General features: G+C 43.6%; 1 protein-coding gene across 2 annotated transcripts in view; it reads left to right on the top strand.

Moving 5' to 3' along the window:
* LOC139380882 (R-spondin-1-like) overlaps positions 1–18,834 on the top strand; it is a 38,427-nt gene extending 19,593 nt beyond the window's left edge. For both annotated transcript variants that reach the window (XM_071124036.1, XM_071124026.1), the window contains 4 exons: positions 2,757–2,900; positions 10,204–10,410; positions 15,446–15,586; positions 15,670–18,834. In XM_071124036.1, the coding sequence (XP_070980137.1) occupies positions 2,757–2,900; positions 10,204–10,410; positions 15,446–15,586; positions 15,670–15,797 (620 nt within the window). In that variant the 3' untranslated portion in view covers positions 15,798–18,834. The remainder of the gene's footprint in view (positions 1–2,756; positions 2,901–10,203; positions 10,411–15,445; positions 15,587–15,669) is intronic.
* Positions 18,835–19,313: the final 479 nt, after the last annotated feature.

Below are 19,313 nucleotides of genomic sequence, written 5' to 3'. Positions count from 1 at the left end.
CATTTCTTAATGAGCAAGCAAAAATACAGAGAACAAATCAGTAGGTTCAGCCCTCCTTTAAGGGGTGTGGGTTGAAATAGGGTGGAATAGGGTTGGTATACATGTTAATGTTTACAAAACTCCTCCATGTTGGTTCTTGTGGAGCGTATACCTTTTTTCTGAACCAGGGGTGCCAAGGGCCCGGCTCGTGGTCTGTTTTCTCTTACTTGTGGGTGGAAAACAGGAATGGAAGAAACTCAAAATATATTTTTTTCTAATGCACTGCTGTTTGTCTCTTTTTTCAAGGATGTATTTTTTTTTCTTTTTTTGTCTCGCGAGGCAGGGGTTCATGTCAGTTCACAGTCCCTATTCATTGAGTTTTACCATTTGTGTGTCAAAACATGCATCTTTTAAAAGTAAATTTATAATTTCTGGACACAACTGAATTATTTATTTGGCAAGTTCCCTTGTGAATCATACATCTAAACTTGCCTCTTCAAAGGTAAATTATATCTACTTCTTATTTTTTAGGAAAGTGCGCATGATGATAGGTAATTAGAGAGCAAGGCAGCTTGTAGTCATTATATTTTGTTACAGGAAGAACACGCAGGTTGTTTTGGTGTATGCAAGTTGTTTTGTTAGATAGGTTGTTGCAACATCATCTAATAGCAGATGTCTGTAATGTTTCGTTTTTTTTCTATTACAAACAAACTTCCTAACAGGTAAACTCATGAGTCATAAGGTACATGTCTTTTGAAAAAAGTAATGTTCATTAGTCACCAAACTGAGAAATCTGACTGAAAATGGGAGGGAATAACTGTCCAAATAAGAAACACCCATTTTAGTTTTCTTTTGGGGGTTACATTTCGTGGTATCCAATTGTTAGTAGTTATTATCTTGTCTCATCGCTACAACTCCCATACGGGCTCGGGAGAGACTAAGGTCGAAAGCCATGCATCCTCTGAAACACAACCCAACCAAGCTGCACTACTTCTTAACACAGTGCGCATCCAACCCGGAAGCCAGCCGCACCAATGTGTTGGAGGAAACACTGTGCACCTGGCGACCTGGTTAGCGTGCACTGCGCCCAGCCCGCCACAGGAGTTGCTGGTGCGCAAGGATATCCCTTCCTGGCCAAGCCCTTCGCAGCAGGGAAGCTTATTGTCAATCAGCAGAAGAAGTTTCAGGTTGGAATAAGTGGGGCTGGTATGTGTGATACTCCTCATTCCAGCAACATGGACCGAAATAGGGGCCTGTTCAATAAAACAATAGTTATTACCCCACATTGCGTTGTTTATACATGTAGCTACCTGAAATCACAAAACAAGATACATAATGAACATACCTGAACATATTGGCCTCAGTGTAACTTTGTAATAAAGTGCAACATTGAGCGTACTCTGCTTCAAGACATGTATTTGCAATAGCCTGACAAACATTTGTATATGTACTGTATGTGAACATTAACACAGGGCCATAACCTCAGAACATGTCTGTCTGCTAGGTACTCAGGAAGCAGGTTTGGGAAAATAATCAAATTTGGATTAAAACAACAAAAGTTCTGGCTCACTCTAATCCCCACATTTTTGTTAATGTTTTACTGTCACTTGAAATTAACTTAACCTTAGTCGTTATTGTTTCAATGTTGTCCACTGAATCCCGAAAGGCCGCTGTGCATGCTGGTTAGTCTCCTCCACCTCCTTCTCAAGCCTCTCCGTGGCTAACCTGCTCTTATTATCCAGTCAGCCCCATCCATTTAGGACATATCGAAATCCCCAAGATGTCTTGTTAGCCACATTTGTTTTACTTTTACAAATGTAGACCTAATGTATTTTCTCCAAACATCACTAACGTCAAATTTAGCTGTCAAGAACCCAAAGTAATAATTGAGGTTAGGGCATTAAAATCCCAACGAGGATTCTTCCCTTTAGCTCGTTTCGAACTCCTGGCAAGACTCCAGCCGACTAGACATTCTTTATTTTAGTTGTTTATGGGAAAGGTGTCTAGTGTTTTGTGACTGGATATTCCAATCCAGAGATGTAAGGATTACATCTGTGACCTTCGCTTAGCGTGCCTCTGTTTCTACACTCTGATTTTGGCAGAGAAAATGTTATTATTTCAGAATAAGATAATGATGGTAATGACAAAGGTGGGCTAGGAGAAGGGTTGGGATGAGAAAGGGGGGCTCTTGGTAGTCCTCTAAGGTGTCTGTTTTTCATTCTCCCGTGCCCATAATTACCCTCAATTTAAAGTAGTTGTTTGTTTGACTGGAGAAGCTGAGTTTAACGAGGCAAAGGTGCGTGGAGACCTCTGGAAATCCACTAACGTGCTATCTACTCTTGGCCAGTACCCGGCCACCCGGTTTCCAAAAAATATAGCCGTGGTATGCATATGCTTTTCAGACATGGGTGTTTATTCATGCAGAATCCCCCCAAAGAGTCTCTCCCCATTGTTTTATCACTAATAAATCTCTCATAGGAGATACAAATCAGGCTACATTCTTGTCCTCCCCCAAGGAGAAGAGGATCCTTTCGTGCAGCAGAAAGGCTTCACATTTTTAAACATACTTTGCCGTTTTTGTATAGTAATACTGCATTATTCTGTATTAACACGGAAGCTTGAAGCCAGAACAATGAACAGTGATGTGTTATGCTGTCAGTTAATGCAACGTGTACATGTATACTATGTTAACACAATGAATATGAACTCAACTAAGTGCGCTTTAATTTTCTCATTCTCTCCTCTTTGACTCTTTTTTCCCCCCCTTTTCCTTTCAGAATGTAAAATAGAGAATTGTGAGGAGTGTTTCAATCGAAATTTTTGCACAAAATGTAAGGAGGGCTTATATTCACACAGAGGGCGATGCTACCCCAGCTGCCCTGAAGGCCTCAGCACCACCAACGGGACCATGGAGTGTGTAGGTGAGTGACCTTTGACCTCTCTTCCTTTCACAGCTTCACTCACAGCTGACACTGAACTGGATTATGAACTATGCGTTTAAGGGCATGTTGCCTTTTGGCACATATTAGCTTTTGAATAAGATGGCTAAAATGTTAGTTCACAATCTCAATGGCTCAGAGAATAATACTGTAAGTCCCACACTACCCATACATTGAGTATTAAGCATATGTTATTTATTTTGTATTTTTATTTAACCTTTATTTAACTAGGCAAGTCAGTTAAAAACAAATTATTATTTTCAATGACAGCCTAGGAACAGTGGATTAACTGCCTTGTTCAGATTTGTACCTTGTCAGCTCAGGGATTCAAACTTGAAACCTTTCGGTTACTAGCCAACCACTAGGCTACCCTGTGTTGAGAGCCTGTCACAAAGTCTTAAATGTTTCTCAGGTGCATATTTGACCCCATAATGTACCCCGTTCTAACCCATCACACATGGTATACTAAATACCCTTCAGCTATCAGCAGCCAAGTATGTTCTGCCTGTCGGATGAATACCTCCTGCCATATGAGAGTTCAGTTCAAGACTTCATTGACGTGGAGAAGCTGTGTGCTGTTGAGCTCTCGTCCTCTGTTCTTTTTCTTCTTTCTCTTTCTGCTGTTTCTCAATCACCAGCGAGCGCTCTGAACTTTGAAGGGAGGCCTGCTGGATGATAAGGAAATTGTATTGATTTCTTTCGAAATTATTTCTGTCACAAGTAAGCAAATAGAGCACTAATGACATTACTCCGCAAGGCTAGTGCTAGCTGGATTCCCCAGGCCACTTGACTCTTCAGAGAGGAGCTTTCAACCCCCAGGGTGACATTCTGGCATTGCCCCTGCTCCCTTACCTTCCAAAAAGTGCTCAATCCAGCTGCTCTTGTCATATATTCTCTAATTTCCCTGCCATTGTTTTTGGCAGTATGAAGTTTGCTTGCTTCACCCCCTCCCACCCCCCAGCCTTTCACAAAAAAGTCTAAATATTTTCCTAGAAAAGGTAGAAATTAATTTAAGCTTAACCAGCACTTCCAGAGATCTCTTATCGTCACTCAGTGCCTGGGCTTACCTCCACTGTACCCGCACCCCACCATACCCCTGTCTGCACATTATGCCCTGAATCTATTCTACCACGCCCAGAAATCTGCTCCTTTTATTCTCTGTGCCCAACGCACTAGATGACCAGTTTTGTTAGCCTTTAGCCGTACCCTCATCCTACTCCTCCTCTGTTCCTTGGGTGATGTGGAGGTTAACCCAGGCTTTCCGTGTCCCCAGTCACTCTCATTTGTTGACATCTGTAATTGAAAAGCCTTGGTTTCATGCATGTCAACATCAGATGCCTCCTCCCTAAGTTACAGTGCCTTGCGAAAGTATTCGGCCCCCTTGAACTTTGCGACCTTTTGCCACATTTCAGGCTTCAAACATAAAGATATAAAACTGTATTTTTAGTGGGACACAATCATGAAGTGGAACGACATTTATTGGATATTTCAAACTTTTTTAACAAATCAAAAACTGAAAAATTGGGCGTGCAAAATTATTCAGCCCCTTTACTTTCAGTGCAGCAAACTCTCTCCAGAAGTTCAGTGAGGATCTCTGAATGATCCAATGTTGACCTAAATGACTAATGATGATAAATACAATCCACCTGTGTGTAATCAAGTCTCCGTATAAATGCACCTGCACTGTGATAGTCTCAGAGGTCCGTTAAAAGCGCAGAGAGCACCATGAAGAACAAGGAACACACCAGGCAGGTCCGAGATACTGTTGTGAAGAAGTTTAAAGCCGGATTTGGATACAAAAAGATTTCCCAAGCTTTAAACATCCCAAGGAGCACTGTGCAAGCGATAATGTTGAAATGGAAGGAGTATCAGACCACTGCAAATCTACCAAGACCTGGCCGTCCCTCTAAACTTTCAGCTCATACAAGGAGAAGACTGATCAGAGATGCAGCCAAGAGGCCCATGATCACTCTGGATGAACTGCAGAGATCTACAGCTGAGGTGGGAGACTCTGTCCATAGGACAACAATCAGTCATATATTGCACAAATCTGGCCTTTATGGAAGAGTGGCAAGAAGAAAGCCATTTCTTAAAGATATCCATAAAAAGTGTTGTTTAAAGTTTGCCACAAGCCACCTGGGAGACACACCAAACATGTGGAAGAAGGTGCTCTGGTCAGATGAAACCAAAATGGAACTTTTTGGCAACAATGCAAAACGTTATGTTTGGCGTAAAAGCAACACAGCTGAACACACCATCCCCACTGTCAAACATGGTGGTGGCAGCATCATGGTTTGGGCCTGCTTTTCTTCAGCAGGGACAGGGAAGATGGTTAAAATTGATGGGAAGATGGATGGAGCCAAATACAGGACCATTCTGGAAGAAAACCTGATGGAGTCTGCAAAAGACCTGAGACTGGGACGGAGATCAAATCAAATCAAATCAAATCAAATTTTATTTGTCACATACACATGGTTAGCAGATGTTAATGCGAGTGTAGCGAAATGCTTGTGCTTCTAGTTCCGACAATGCAGTAATAACAAGTAATCTAACTAACAATTCCAAAACTACTGTCTTGTACACAGTGTAAGGGGATAAAGAATATGTACATAAGGATATATGAATGAGTGATGGTACAGAGCAGCATAGGCAAGATACAGTAGATGGTATCGGGTACAGTATGTACAAATGAGATGAGTATGTAAACAAAGTGGCATAGTATAGTATAAAGTGGCTAGTGATACATGTATTACATAAGGATACCGTCGATGATATAGAGTACAGTATATACGTATGCGTATGAGATGAATAATGTAGGGTAAGTAACATTTATATAAGGTAGCATTGTTTAAAGTGGCTAGTGATATATTTACATCATTTCCCATCAATTCCCATTATTAAAGTGGCTGGAGTTGAGTCAGTGTCAGTGTGTTGGCAGCAGCCACTCAGTGTTAGTGGTGGCTGTTTAACAGTCTGATGGCCTTGAGATAGAAGCTGTTTTTCAGTCTCTCGGTCCCAGCTTTGATGCACCTGTACTGACCTCGCCTTCTGGATGATAGCGGGGTGAACAGGCAGTGGCTCGGGTGGTTGATGTCCTTGATGATCTTTATGGCCTTCCTGTGACATCGGGTGGTGTAGGTGTCCTGGAGGGCAGGTAGTTTGCCCCCGGTGATGCGTTGTGCAGACCTCACTACCCTCTGGAGAGCCTTACGGTTGAGGGCGGTGCAGTTGCCATACCAGGCGGTGATACAGCCCGCCAGGATGCTCTCGATTGTGCATCTGTAGAAGTTTGTGAGTGCTTTTGGTGACAAGCCGAATTTCTTCAGCCTCCTGAGGTTGAAGAGGCGCTGCTGCGCCTTCTTCACGATGCTGTCTGTGTGAGTGGACCAATTCAGTTTGTCTGTGATGTGTATGCCGAGGAACTTAAAACTTGCTACCCTCTCCACTACTGTTCCATCGATGTGGATAGGGGGGTGTTCCCTCTGCTGTTTCCTGAAGTCCACAATCATCTCCTTAGTTTTGTTGACGTTGAGTGTGAGGTTGTTTTCCTGACACCACACTCCGAGGGCCCTCACCTCCTCCCTGTAGGCCGTCTCATCGTTGTTGGTAATCAAGCCTACCACTGTTGTGTCGTCCGCAAACTTGATGATTGAGTTGGAGGCGTGCGTGGCCACGCAGTCGTGGGTGAACAGGGAGTACAGGAGAGGGCTCAGAACGCAACCTTGTGGGGCCCCAGTGTTGAGGATCAGCGGGGAGGAGATGTTGTTGCCTACCCTCACCACCTGGGGGCGGCCCGTCAGGAAGTCCAGTACCCAGTTGCACAGGGCGGGGTCGAGACCCAGGGTCTCGAGCTTGATGACGAGCTTGGAGGGTACTATGGTGTTGAATGCCGAGCTGTAGTCGATGAACAGCATTCTCACATAGGTATTCCTCTTGTCCAGATGGGTTAGGGCAGTGTGCAGTGTGGTTGAGATTGCATCGTCTGTGGACCTATTTGGGCGGTAAGCAAATTGGAGTGGGTCTAGGGTGTCAGGTAGGGTGGAGGTGATATGGTCCTTGACTAGTCTCTCAAAGCACTTCATGATGACGGATGTGAGTGCTACGGGGCGGTAGTCATTTAGCTCAGTTACCTTAGCTTTCTTGGGAACAGGAACAATGGTGGCCCTCTTGAAGCATGTGGGAACAGCAGACTGGTATAGGGATTGATTGAATATGTCCGTAAACACACCGGCCAGCTGGTCTGCGCATGCTCTGAGGGCGCGGCTGGGGATGCCATCTGGGCCTGCAGCCTTGCGAGGGTTAACACGTTTAAATGTCTTACTCACCTCGGCTGCAGTGAAGGAGAGACCGCATGTTTTCGTTGCAGGCCGTGTCAGTGGCACTGTATTGTCCTCAAAGCGGGCAAAAAAGTTATTTAGTCTGCCTGGGAGCAAGACATCCTGGTCCGTGACTGGGCTGGGTTTCTTCCTGTAGTCCGTGATTGACTGTAGACCCTGCCACATGCCTCTTGTGTCTGAGCCGTTGAATTGAGATTCTACTTTGTCTCTGTACTGGCGCTTAGCTTGTTTGATAGCCTTGCGGAGGGAATAGCTGCACTGTTTGTATTCGGTCATGTTACCAGACACCTTGCCCTGATTAAAAGCAGTGGTTCGCGCTTTCAGTTTCACACGAATGCTGCCATCAATCCACGGTTTCTGGTTAGGGAATGTTTTAATCGTTGCTATGGGAACGACATCTTCAACGCACGTTCTAATGAACTCGCACACCGAATCAGCGTATTCGTCAATGTTGTTATCTGACGCAATACGAAACATCTCCCAGTCCACGTGATGGAAGCAGTCTTGGAGTGTGGAGTCAGCTTGGTCGGACCAGCGTTGGACAGACCTCAGCGTGGGAGCCTCTTGTTTTAGTTTCTGTCTGTAGGCAGGGATCAACAAAATGGAGTCGTGGTCAGCTTTTCCGAAAGGGGGGCGGGGCAGGGCCTTATATGCGTCGCAGAAGTTAGAGTAACAATGGTCCAAGGTCTTTCCTCCCCTGGTTGCGCAATCGATATGCTGATAAAATTTGGGGAGTCTTGTTTTCAGATTAGCCTTGTTAAAATCCCCAGCTACAATGAATGCAGCCTCCGGATAAATTGTTTCCAGTTTGCAGAGAGTTAAATAAAGTTCGTTCAGAGCCATCGATGTGTCTGCTTGGGGGGGGATATATACGGCTGTGATTATAATCGAAGAGAATTCTCTTGGTAGATAATGCGGTCTACATTTGATTGTGAGGAATTCTAAATCAGGTGAACAGAAGGATTTGAGTTCCTGTATGTTTCTTTCATCGCACCATGTCACGTTAGTCATAAGGCATACGCCCCCGCCCCTCTTTTTACCAGAAAGATGTTTTTTCCTGTCTGCGCGATGCGTGGAGAAACCTGTTGGCTGCACCGCTTCGGATTGCGTCTCTCCAGTAAGCCACGTTTCCGTGAAGCAAAGAACGTTACAGTCTCTGATGTCCCTCTGGAATGCTACCCTTGCTCGGATTTCATCAACCTTGTTGTCAAGAGACTGGACATTGGCAAGAAGAATGCTAGGGAGTGGTGCGCGCTGTGCCCGTCTCCGGAGTCTGACCAGAAGACCGCCTCGTTTCCCTCTCTTTCGGAGTCGTTTTTTTGGGTCGCTGCATAGGATCCACTCCGTTGTCCTGTTTGTAAGGCAGAACACAGGATCCGCGTCGCGAAAAACATATTCTTGGTCGTACTGATGGTGAGTTGATGCTGATCTTATATTCAGTAGTTCTTCTCGACTGTATGTAATGAAACCTAAGATGACCTGGGGTACTAATGTAAGAAATAACACGTAAAAAAACAAAAAACTGCATAGTTTCCTAGGAACGCGAAGCGAGGCGGCCATCTCTGTCGGCGCCGGATTGCCAATCAGATTTGTCTTCCAACAAGACAATGATCCAAAACATAAAGCAAAATCTACAATGGAATGGTTCAAAAATAAACATATCCAGGTGTTAGAATGGCCAAGTCAAAGTCCAGACCTGAATCCAATCGAGAATCTGTGGAAAGAACTGAAAACCGCTGTTCACAAATGCTCTCCATCCAACCTCACTGAGCTCGAGCTGTTTTGCAAGGAGGAATGGGAAAAAAATTCAGTCTCTCGATGTGCAAAACTGATAGAGACATACCCCAAGCGACTTACAGCTGTAATCGCAGCAAAAGGTGGCGCTACAAAGTATTAACTTAAGGGGGCTGAATAATTTTGCACGCCCAATTTTTCAGTTTTTGATTTGTTAAAAAAGTTTGAAATATCCAATAAATGTCGTTCCACTTCATGATTGTGTCCCACTTGTTGTTGATTCTTCACAAAAAAATACAGTTTTATATCTTTATGTTTGAAGCCTGAAATGTGGCAAAAGGTCGCAAAGTTCAAGGGGGCCGAATATATATCTCACTGGTCATCCCCAAAGCCAACAACTCCTTTGGCCTCCTTTCCTTCCAGTTCTCTGCTGCCAGTGACTGGAACGAATTGCAAAAATTGCTGAAGCTGGAGACTTATTTTTCCCTCACTAACTTTAAACATCAGCTATCTGAGCAGCTAACCGATCGCTGCAGCTGTACATAGTACATCTGTAAATAGCCCACCCAATCTACCTACCTCATCCCCATATTGTTTTTATTTACTTTCTGCTCTTTGCACACCAGTATCTCTACTTGCACATCATCATCTGCTCATTTATCACTCCAGTGTTAATCTGCTAAATTGTAATTACTTCGCTACTATGGCCTATTTATTGCCGACCTCTTCACCCCATTTGCACACATTGTATATAGACTTTCTTTTTTTCTATTGTGTTACTGACTGTACGCTTGTTTATTCCATGTGTAACTCTGTGTTGTTTGTGTCGCACTGCTTTGCTTTATCTTGGCCAGGTCGCAGTTGTAAATGAGAACTTGTTCTCAACTAGCTTACCTGGTTAAATAAAGGTGAAATAAAATAAATAAAAAAGCTCAAGAGCATGTCACTAGTGATAAAACAGTTGAGGTCTCTAGATAAACTGGACAGACTTGGTAACATAGAGGCTTTGGGCAAGACAAGGCCAAATTAGTGATGTCTGATTTGGGTGAGATAAGTTCCTCTGCATTATTTTCTCACTGTGAATATTTTCTCACTTTAAGACCTGTTAGAATCTAAAGCTTACTGGGTTTCACTTGGGGTTTGTTGCATATGATCTATGTGTGTGCATGTAAAACTGTATTTAACTTCTGTCCTCTTTTCTATCCCACCTGTAGAATGTGAACTGGGCGAATGGAGCCCATGGGGTCCCTGTATGAAGAAGAACAAGACGTGTGGCTTTAAGAAAGGCACACAGACCAGAATGCAAGAGCTTCTTCATGCCTCCAGCACTGACACAGTCTCTGCGTCATCCCCCCGGCCATGTGCTCCACAGACTGAGAGACAGAAGTGCACAGTGCAGAAGACACCATGTGGAAAAGGAGGTGAGGACTAACACATACCTACAGTAGGAGAGTGGCAACGAGAGGAAATAGAGTGAAACAGATCATTAATATATGGATGGATAAAAGACAGGAATGAGACAGTAGATGAAAGATGACAAAACAACACTTCAACACAACTACAAAGTCAATAATATTGTGATTAGCACCTTTTCTGATGAAGTCATAAACTCCCTGCTCTAACCCCATGTATGACCATGACCTGGAACGTCAGAAGTGTTGGTTCAGTAAGGACACTGAGCCTCTGACTGGGAACCATGTAAACAAACACTCCTAAAGAGCCAAACAGGCAAGGTAGATGGGAGGGTGCCATGCAGTGCACTGTGTTGGACGATGATAAGAGCTGGAGTTGGACTTTTTGTTTTGAAGCTCAACGAGGTGTGAGGTTTACATGGCTCTGACATGTTTGCTCTAGCTCTTATCATTCATCTGCCATCTTGTTTCAGAGCTGGCTAATGTTGCTAAGCTAAAAATCTTCCCGGTGACACTCAATTTGATAACAGCTTAATCATGCTCTAATTAGTACTGCTCCGTTGTTGTTCTTTGGCCCATAACACTTTTCTAGTAGTAGTTGGTTTTATAAGATGGAGTTTATTCAAGTAGTCGAGAAACCAAAAGGCCTCTCCTTTTTGTCAGTAAGTGTTTTTATTGTATTAATTTTGTATTATTTTGGTACTTTTCTCCCCAATTTTGATCTTGTCTCATTGCTGCAACTTCCCAATGCGCTCGGGAGAGGCAAAGGTGAAGTCATGCGTCCTCCGAAACATGGCCCGCCTAACCGCGCTCCTAAACACCACCAGCTTAGCCCGGAAGCCAGCAGCACCAATATGTCAGAGGAAACACCGTTCAACTGGCGACCGGGGTCAGCCTGCAGGCACCCGGCCCGCCACAAGGAGTCGATAGTGTGTGATGAGTCAAGTAAACCCCCCCCCCCCCCCCGGCCAAATCCTTCCCTAACTCGGACGACGCTGGGCTAATTGTGTGCTGTCCTATGGGACTCCCAGCCACAGCCAGTTGTGGCACAGACCGGGAATGAACCCGGGTCTGTAGTAATGCCTCTAGCACCGCTGCGCCACTCGGGAGGCCCGGTCAGTAAGTTTCAATGAACTCTACCTTATAAAATAAAATGGACCAGTCAAAACTTTATTGACCAGCATGGCTGGGATGCTTAGCCTTGTGATCGACCCAATAAAAAGGTAGAGAAAGGTTTGGAGTCGATTTGTAAATGTTGATTTGAAGCGAAAGGAGTTGTTTTGTAGGGCTTGGAGCGGCTGACAGCGGTGGGCCCATTTGGCCACTGTTTCTATCTCCTACTTTTCCCACTGTAATTCCTGGTTTTAATCCATGTGAATATTTTATTTGGCAGATAATTAATGTACATGTTGAATCAAAGTTGGAAGCTTCCATTTCTTTACAAGGACTTAGTGTGCAGTAAACAAGCAATATTCACAAAGTTTATGAGCGGGTGGTACACTTATTGGATTTCAGGGCTGCTACTATTTTGATTAACAGCTTTCAACAAACGTCAGTTTACCCATTGTAAAGAATCAATGAAGAATCATGTCAGTTATGAAATATGTAACAGATGGAATACGTAAAAATGCACACAGAAACAACATTATACAACATTAGATGTAGAAATCCTTAGAGAGAGGATATATACGAGCTCTTGCTTGTAATTCTTCAGGGAGGTGTGGGCTTGCTTCACACTGGACAGGACCAGGACAGCACTGTTTGAGAAATTAGAGGCAAATTTACACTGCATGACACCTGCATCCTGGAAAGAATTTCCGTCATGGATTGAGAAGAATAATTAACAGTGAAATATTATAAACTACCACATAAATGTGTAGTGCCGAATGCCAAATTTCTAAACTTAGCGAGTGGTGTTGCGAAAGGAGGGAAAATGAGGGAAAGGGATGCCGTGTTGGAACAACAGACTGGTGTGTCAGGACTCAGAAGTCTGAGACGTATGATTGAGACGTATGATGTGACTCCAGTTGTGAAATGTTGACAGCTTGACATTGAGAGATGATAAGCATTAGCTTCAACTTGTTTTGCTTATTCTGGTGTCAGAATACACTGTTGTGAAAATGAGTAAGAATCTCCTGTCAAGGCGCATAACAAATAAATGTTGTTCTCGTGTGAATTAATTCATAGGCGATGGGTATCATGACCTTGACTGAGCCCTTTTCATGTGCTTAAAAAAACTTGCCATGTGCTAAATTAGCGAGGTCGCGAATCCATCTGCAAGACTTGGCCGACGGGGCCGCTGTAAAAAAACACAGGGGGCAGTGCTTGTATAACACCAGTGATTTACTGTTCTGCAGATCTCACGCTTTGTGTCGATTTGGCCAAGCTCTCCCCTTTTTTTTCCTGCAGCTTTTTTACAAATGGGCCCGCACGAAAACAGAATTTGCTAAATGCGTGATTGCCTTTGTCAGGCCATAGTTGTTTCCATAGTTGTTTAGCTTGGATGGAGTGGAGTTTCAATCATGGCTGTCATAAATTGATGGAGTCCCCCTCGGTCCATTAGTGGGCTTGTCACGGGTCTAATTAAGTCCTTACACAGTGAGAGAATCAACCCAGGTCCTGCTGTACACACTCACACAAACGGCCCTTACTGTAACTCCCCAGGTTCACTGACTATAGCACATTACTCTAAACAGAAACAAATGTCTTCCAAATTCAAATGGTCTCCATTTTGTTTTCATTAGCGGGAGAAATGAATCTCCCAGATTGTTTATTTACTCAAGGCAGGCAACACATGCATACTTTACAAAGCTAGTAATCAAGTCTTGTCAACACTCCCCTAAGAAATGTGACACAGCCCCCAATGTCAGGAGCCAACTGGCCAATAGGGCCCTACAGTGACAGATGCTTTAATGACTTTGGCCCCGCATGTCTCAAGAAAAGTTACATCAACTACTTCTAGTTAGTGGACTACTGTATTGGGTCTGCCTCTGCCTGTTTTCTACCGAACAAAGGGAAAGAAACTGCACACCTGTGCTCCTGCCAGGTCCTTGTTAAATAAATGATAGGAATGCTTATTGAAACTCATTTAGTTTCAGGGTTCTCTTTATTCAAAGTATGCACCATTAAATACGTAAGTGTTTGCAGGTCTACTGCCAAATAGAGATTTTCATTGGTTTATACTGAGATGGAGCATATTTGAGTAATATCAAGGCTTTTTGTCTTTGCGTACTTTCAAATGCATTCAAATAACAAACAAATTACTTAGAAAACAAGCTAACAAAGCACGTGGTGCAGAATGGAGAAAATAGTCGTAGGCCTATTACAACAGTTATATAATTAAGCAATAAGGCCCGAGGAGGTGTGGTATATGGCCAATTTACCACAGCTAATATACGGTCTGATATACCATGGCAGCCAATCAGCATTCAAGGCTCGATGCATTGCGTCGTGCATAAGAACAGCCCTTAGCCGTGGTATATTGGCCAAATACCACACACCCTCATGCCTTATTGCTTAATTATATAACTGTTGTTCTAGCCCTAAATGCTCATTGGCTGACAGTCATGGTATATCAGACCGTATACCACGGGTATGACAAAACATGTATTTTTACTACTCTAATTACGTCGGTAGACAGTTTCTAATAGCAATAAGGCACCTCGGGGTTTGTGGTATATCGCTAATATACCACAGCTAAGGGCTGTGTCCAGGCAGTCAGCGTTGCGTCGTGCATAAGAACAACCCGTAGCCGTGGTATATTGGCCATATACCATACCCCCTCTGGCCTTATTGTTTAAATATAATATTATAATATTAAAGCAAACAAACAAGAATGCTCCATGAACCTCCTGTTGTCAAACAGTTAGCCTTAGCAAATGCTGTCCAGCCCCCTTAGTGAGTGTTTTGAGTCTCTGTTTCTAGGGAACATGGAGACTCAACACACAAGTTCATAGCAAACATCCCTCAGCCTAACTGCCCAGTTTCCTCTCATCGTGGGAGTACTCATCAGCCCAGTATAAACAACCACTGTCTGACACCTGACACAAACATCCATTCCCGTTTATGTACGTGAAAGGTTGTTTACACCCACGCCTGATCGAACACACGAGCAAGCCACACACACACACAGATACACACGCTGTCATTAGAGCTCCAACATGTTAACCTCATTGTGGCTTAGCGGTGTAGTGGCGTAGCTTAATTTACATCAACAATGTCAAGAGGATGTCAATGAGTTCTCGCATGTTGAACAATCTATAGCTGTATGTACAGAACATGAAGGACTCTTGCACTCCACTTCAACCGTGTTGATTTACTTTCATTCCTCCATTTTATCCTCTCCTGAACTGTTTGTCCATCCCGAGTTCCTGGAAAGCAACTCTTAATGGATGTTTGTATTTAGGGAGCAATTATACACTTAAACTGTGTGCCAGGTGGAAGTCCAGACAACAGCCTACAGCGAGAGTGAGAGATAGAGGAGGGGAAGACGAGGGTGCGGGGGAGGTGGAGTGGAGAGGGAAGGCAGACGTTAAGAAAGGAGCTCACCTCGACCGGCTCCCAACTGTTTACATGAACTATTATGTTTCATCAGCTGTTGTCTCTGCGAGTGTTAAGACATGTCCGGCTCGGAGTCGTGGCCACACTCCTCACAAAGGCTTGATTACTGTTTTCCGGCCTGTCGTTATGGCACTGCTGTGTGTTTCCTGTCAGCCCAATGCAGCACTGTGATGCGTCATGGTGGCATTTATGAAAGGCTCTGGATCCTGAGCTGCATATCTGGGGCTTAGTGGCAATTGGCCGGTATTTAAAGGGCCTGATAGGAAGGCTAGGAACCGGGGTATCCACACAATGCCACCTTTTATTGAACTGTTGTGATTGTGGGCTAATGGGTTAATGTCAAGGTCTACCAAGCTCATTCTGACTCTACTGTACTTAAAACACACACCATCAAAGCCCTATTTATAAAAGCTGAGCCCAACTACCCTGTTATTTTGGTGTCGTCGTCATGTTATAATGCATTTCAATCTGTTTTTCTATCCAGATGGGAATAAGAATAAGGGCGAGCGACGAGACCAGCAGAGGAGGCGAGACAAAGAAAACGTCAGAGGCCATGGCAAAGAGGGTGGCAAAGAGGGTGGCAAAGAGGGTGGCAAGAAGGGTGGCAAAGAGGGTGGCAAAGAGGGTGGCAAAGAGGGTGGCAAAGAGGGTGGCAAAGAGGGTGGCAAGAAGGGTGGCATAGAGGGTGGCAAGAAGGGTGGCAAAGAGGGAGGAAAAGAAGGAAGCAGAGAGGGGGGCAAAGAGGGAGGAAAAGGAGGAAGAGAGGGTGGCAAGGGAGGCGGCAGGAGGAAAAAGGGCCAAAACCAGGCCACCTCCGCGCCCAGCCTTACCCCTAGCACTGTAGCCTAGGCCTTACTCACGTTGGGACTAGGCAACACCCACCTGCATTGGCCATTATTAAGAGACAGACAGTGGACAGAGGAGACAATATCAAACTGATGAAGAAAAGGATTAATGCTGCTATGCATTCTAGAAGATGCTCTAAGAAAACTGGAGGATTGCTGCAATAAATGAAGATCAGGACTTGAGACTTATCAGACTTGGAGGGAAGAGGGTGAATGTGCAATGTGGAGGGTTCCACTGTAAGCCTTGCAGTAGGGTCAACATGTTTCATTTCACCGCTCCCAGGTTTATCATGGAGTTGGCAGATGGAGATCCCAGTGGCTGAACAGTGGAAGACACTGAATATGAATATGAGAATTTCAAGATGGAGTCTTCACAATGATCAAGGATCTCTACAATACATTAGAATCCCTGATGTGCTTTTCAAAATCTATTTTTCATTGTTGACGACTCATGTTTTGTGAATGGTAGCAAGTAGATATTTCTAAGGAGATGTTGTTGTAAATGATATAGAGAAAATGAACAGTATTAAAATTCTTTATTTTAATTATATTTTGTGATTAAACAAAAGAAAGGCACTGGAACAAATGTGTGGTTTTGAAGGAAAACACATTTTAATTACATTTTTGGTTTGTAGAGAATCTACTCCAAAACAAACCAGCAACAATATAGAGAAGGTTTATACAGCTTTAGTTCAAATCCTGATCTGGTGTTAGACAAAGGTTACCCACATAATAGCTTAGTTCTTAATTTCAAATAGAATAATGTTTTGCTATCTTCAGCATAAAAAGTTTAGGATTGAAAACTGTGTGTTGTGTATGTGTGTTGTGAGTATGTGGGCGTGTGTCTGTGTGTGCATTCGTGCCTGTCTGTAATGTTACAGAATTTCAGCAAAATGTTTTTGTGAAGTAGTGGTCACACAAGTGTGTGTATGTATATTTGTGTGGGTATATTGTATGTGTTTTTGCACATAAGCTTAATGTGTGTGTGTACGTATCAATCTGGTAGAATGGGACATTTTATATAAACTCAGCAAAAAATGTCCCTTTTTCAGGACCCTGTCTTTCAAAGATAATTCGTAAAAATACAAATAACTTCACAGATCTTCATTGTAAAGGGTTTAAACACTGTTTCCCATGCTTGTTCAATGAACCATACACAATTAATGAACATGCACCTGTGGAACGGTTGTTAAGACAGTAGGCAATTTAAGGTCTTAGTTATGAAAACTTAGGACACTAAAGAGGCCTTTCTACTGACTCTGAAAAACACCAAACGAAAGATGCCCAGGGTCCCAGTTCATCTGCGTGAATGTGCCTTAGGCATGCTGCAAGGAGGCATGAGGGCTGCAAGGAGGCATGAGGACTGCAAATGTGGCCAGGGCAATAAATTGCAATGTCCGTACTCTGAGACGCCTAAGCCAGCGCTACATGGAGACGGGACGGACAGCTGATTGTCCTGGCAGTAGCAGACCATGTGTAACAACACCTGCACATGATTGGTACATCCGAACATCACACCTGCGGGACAGGTACAGGATGACAACAACTGACCGAGTTACACCAGGGTCGCACAGTCCCTCCATTAGTGCTCAGACTGTCCGCAATAGGCTGAGAGAGGCTGGACTGAGGGCTTGTAGGTCTGTTGTAAGGAAGGTCCTTACCAGACAACACCGGCAACAACGTCGCCTATGGGCACAAACCCACCGTTGCTGTACCAGACAGGACTGGCAAAAAGTGCTCTTCTCTGACAAGTTGTGGTTTTGTCTCACCAGGGGTGATGGTCCGATTCACATTTATTGTTGAAGGAATGAGCGTTACACCGAGGCCTGCACTCTGGAGCGGGATTGATTTGGAGGTGGAGGTTCCATCATGGTCTTGGGCGGTGTGTCACAGCATCATCGGACTGAGCTTGTTGTCAGTGCAGGCAATCTCAACGCTGTGCGTTACAGGGAAGACATCTTCCTCCCTCATGTGGTACCCTTCCTGCAGGCTCATGCTGACATGACCCTCCAGCATGACAATGCCACCAGCTATACTGCTCGTCCTGTGCGTGATTTCCTGCAAGACAGGAATGTCTGTGTTCTGCCATGGCCAGCGAAGAGTCCGGATCTCAATCCCATTGAGCATGTCTTGGACCTGTTGGATCATAGGGTGAGGGCTAGGACCATTCCCACCATAAATGTCCGGGAACTTGCAGGTGCCTTGGTGGAAGAGTGGGGTAACATGAGTGGGGTAACCTCTCACAGCAAGAACTGGCAAATCTGGTGCAGTCCATGAGGAGGAGATGTACTGCACTACTTAATGCAGCTGGTGGCCACACCAGATACTGACTATTACTTTTGATTTTGACCCCCCCCCCCCTTGTTCAGGGTCACATTATTCAATTTATATTACTCACACCTGTGTTACATGTTCAGTTCATGTCTCAGTTGTTGAATCTTGTTATGTTCATACAAATATTTACATATTACATTTGCTGAAAATAAACGCAGTTGACAGTGAGAGGACGTTTCTTTTTTTGCTGAGTTTATATGATGAGAGAGACCATTGTAAAGGCACAGTTATATATCAACGCATCAATATTTCCATAATCATATGCCTCTGGTTACATGTAAACCATCTACAGCTGCTCAGTAATCATGTGTTTTTGCAACAGGGTCCAACACATATTGCACAGCCTTTTGTGTTCTGTGCTATATACAGCTCTGTCAGTGGAAATAATCATTGCATTATACAACTACTGTCAGCCTGATACGACAGAGCAATTAAAGCTTTTGTACCGTTTGACACTAATCTTTGAGCAATCATTTTCACATTTTGTTTAGCTTTCCCTGGGTCTATTTGCTTTACACAAAAATATTAGCTTCATGAGAAGGTATACGTTAAAAACGCGTTCATATTGTGGATAGTGGTACTGAAAATGTCGACATCAGTATATCATTGATCATAACGACTATTAGTATCATTATGATATATCTGATTACTTCTGTGAAAGCTTGAATAAACTTCAGATTCAGTAAACATGGCAGACACACTAGCATGATCATTGTATATTTTACAGTAGTCATTCTCTTCCTGTGCAATCAAATATTATTATTAGTATTTCCATTTCCATGTTTCCATTTCCTTTTTGTTCTCTGTGGTCTCTCAATGGATTTTACTTTTCACACATACAGTAGTTGGCCTGTATATGCCATAGATAAACAGCACAGTAGCCTACATTTATACCAATGATCTGTATTTATATACTATACCAGTAAGTATACAGTCACCATAATAATTGACACACATATTAAGACTGCCTTTCACAGACTCTTTAAATTTATAATGACAGCACATTCACGGCATATGTTTGTCATTGCTGAAGGAAGTGCACAAATCTCATGTAATGTCTCCATAAAAACTGAACCACGGTGCACAAGACCAAATTAAAATGACATAAATCTGACAACATTGCGCAGTCCCCTCAGTCAATCTCTCCAACCGCTCTATTATGTCTCCATTATG

The sequence above is a fragment of the Oncorhynchus clarkii genome, chromosome 2 (genome assembly GCF_045791955.1).
Source record: "Oncorhynchus clarkii lewisi isolate Uvic-CL-2024 chromosome 2, UVic_Ocla_1.0, whole genome shotgun sequence".
Lineage (NCBI taxonomy): Eukaryota > Metazoa > Chordata > Actinopteri > Salmoniformes > Salmonidae > Oncorhynchus > Oncorhynchus clarkii.
Note: the sequence above shows the minus strand (reverse complement) of the source record. Positions and strands in the feature narration are given on the sequence as shown.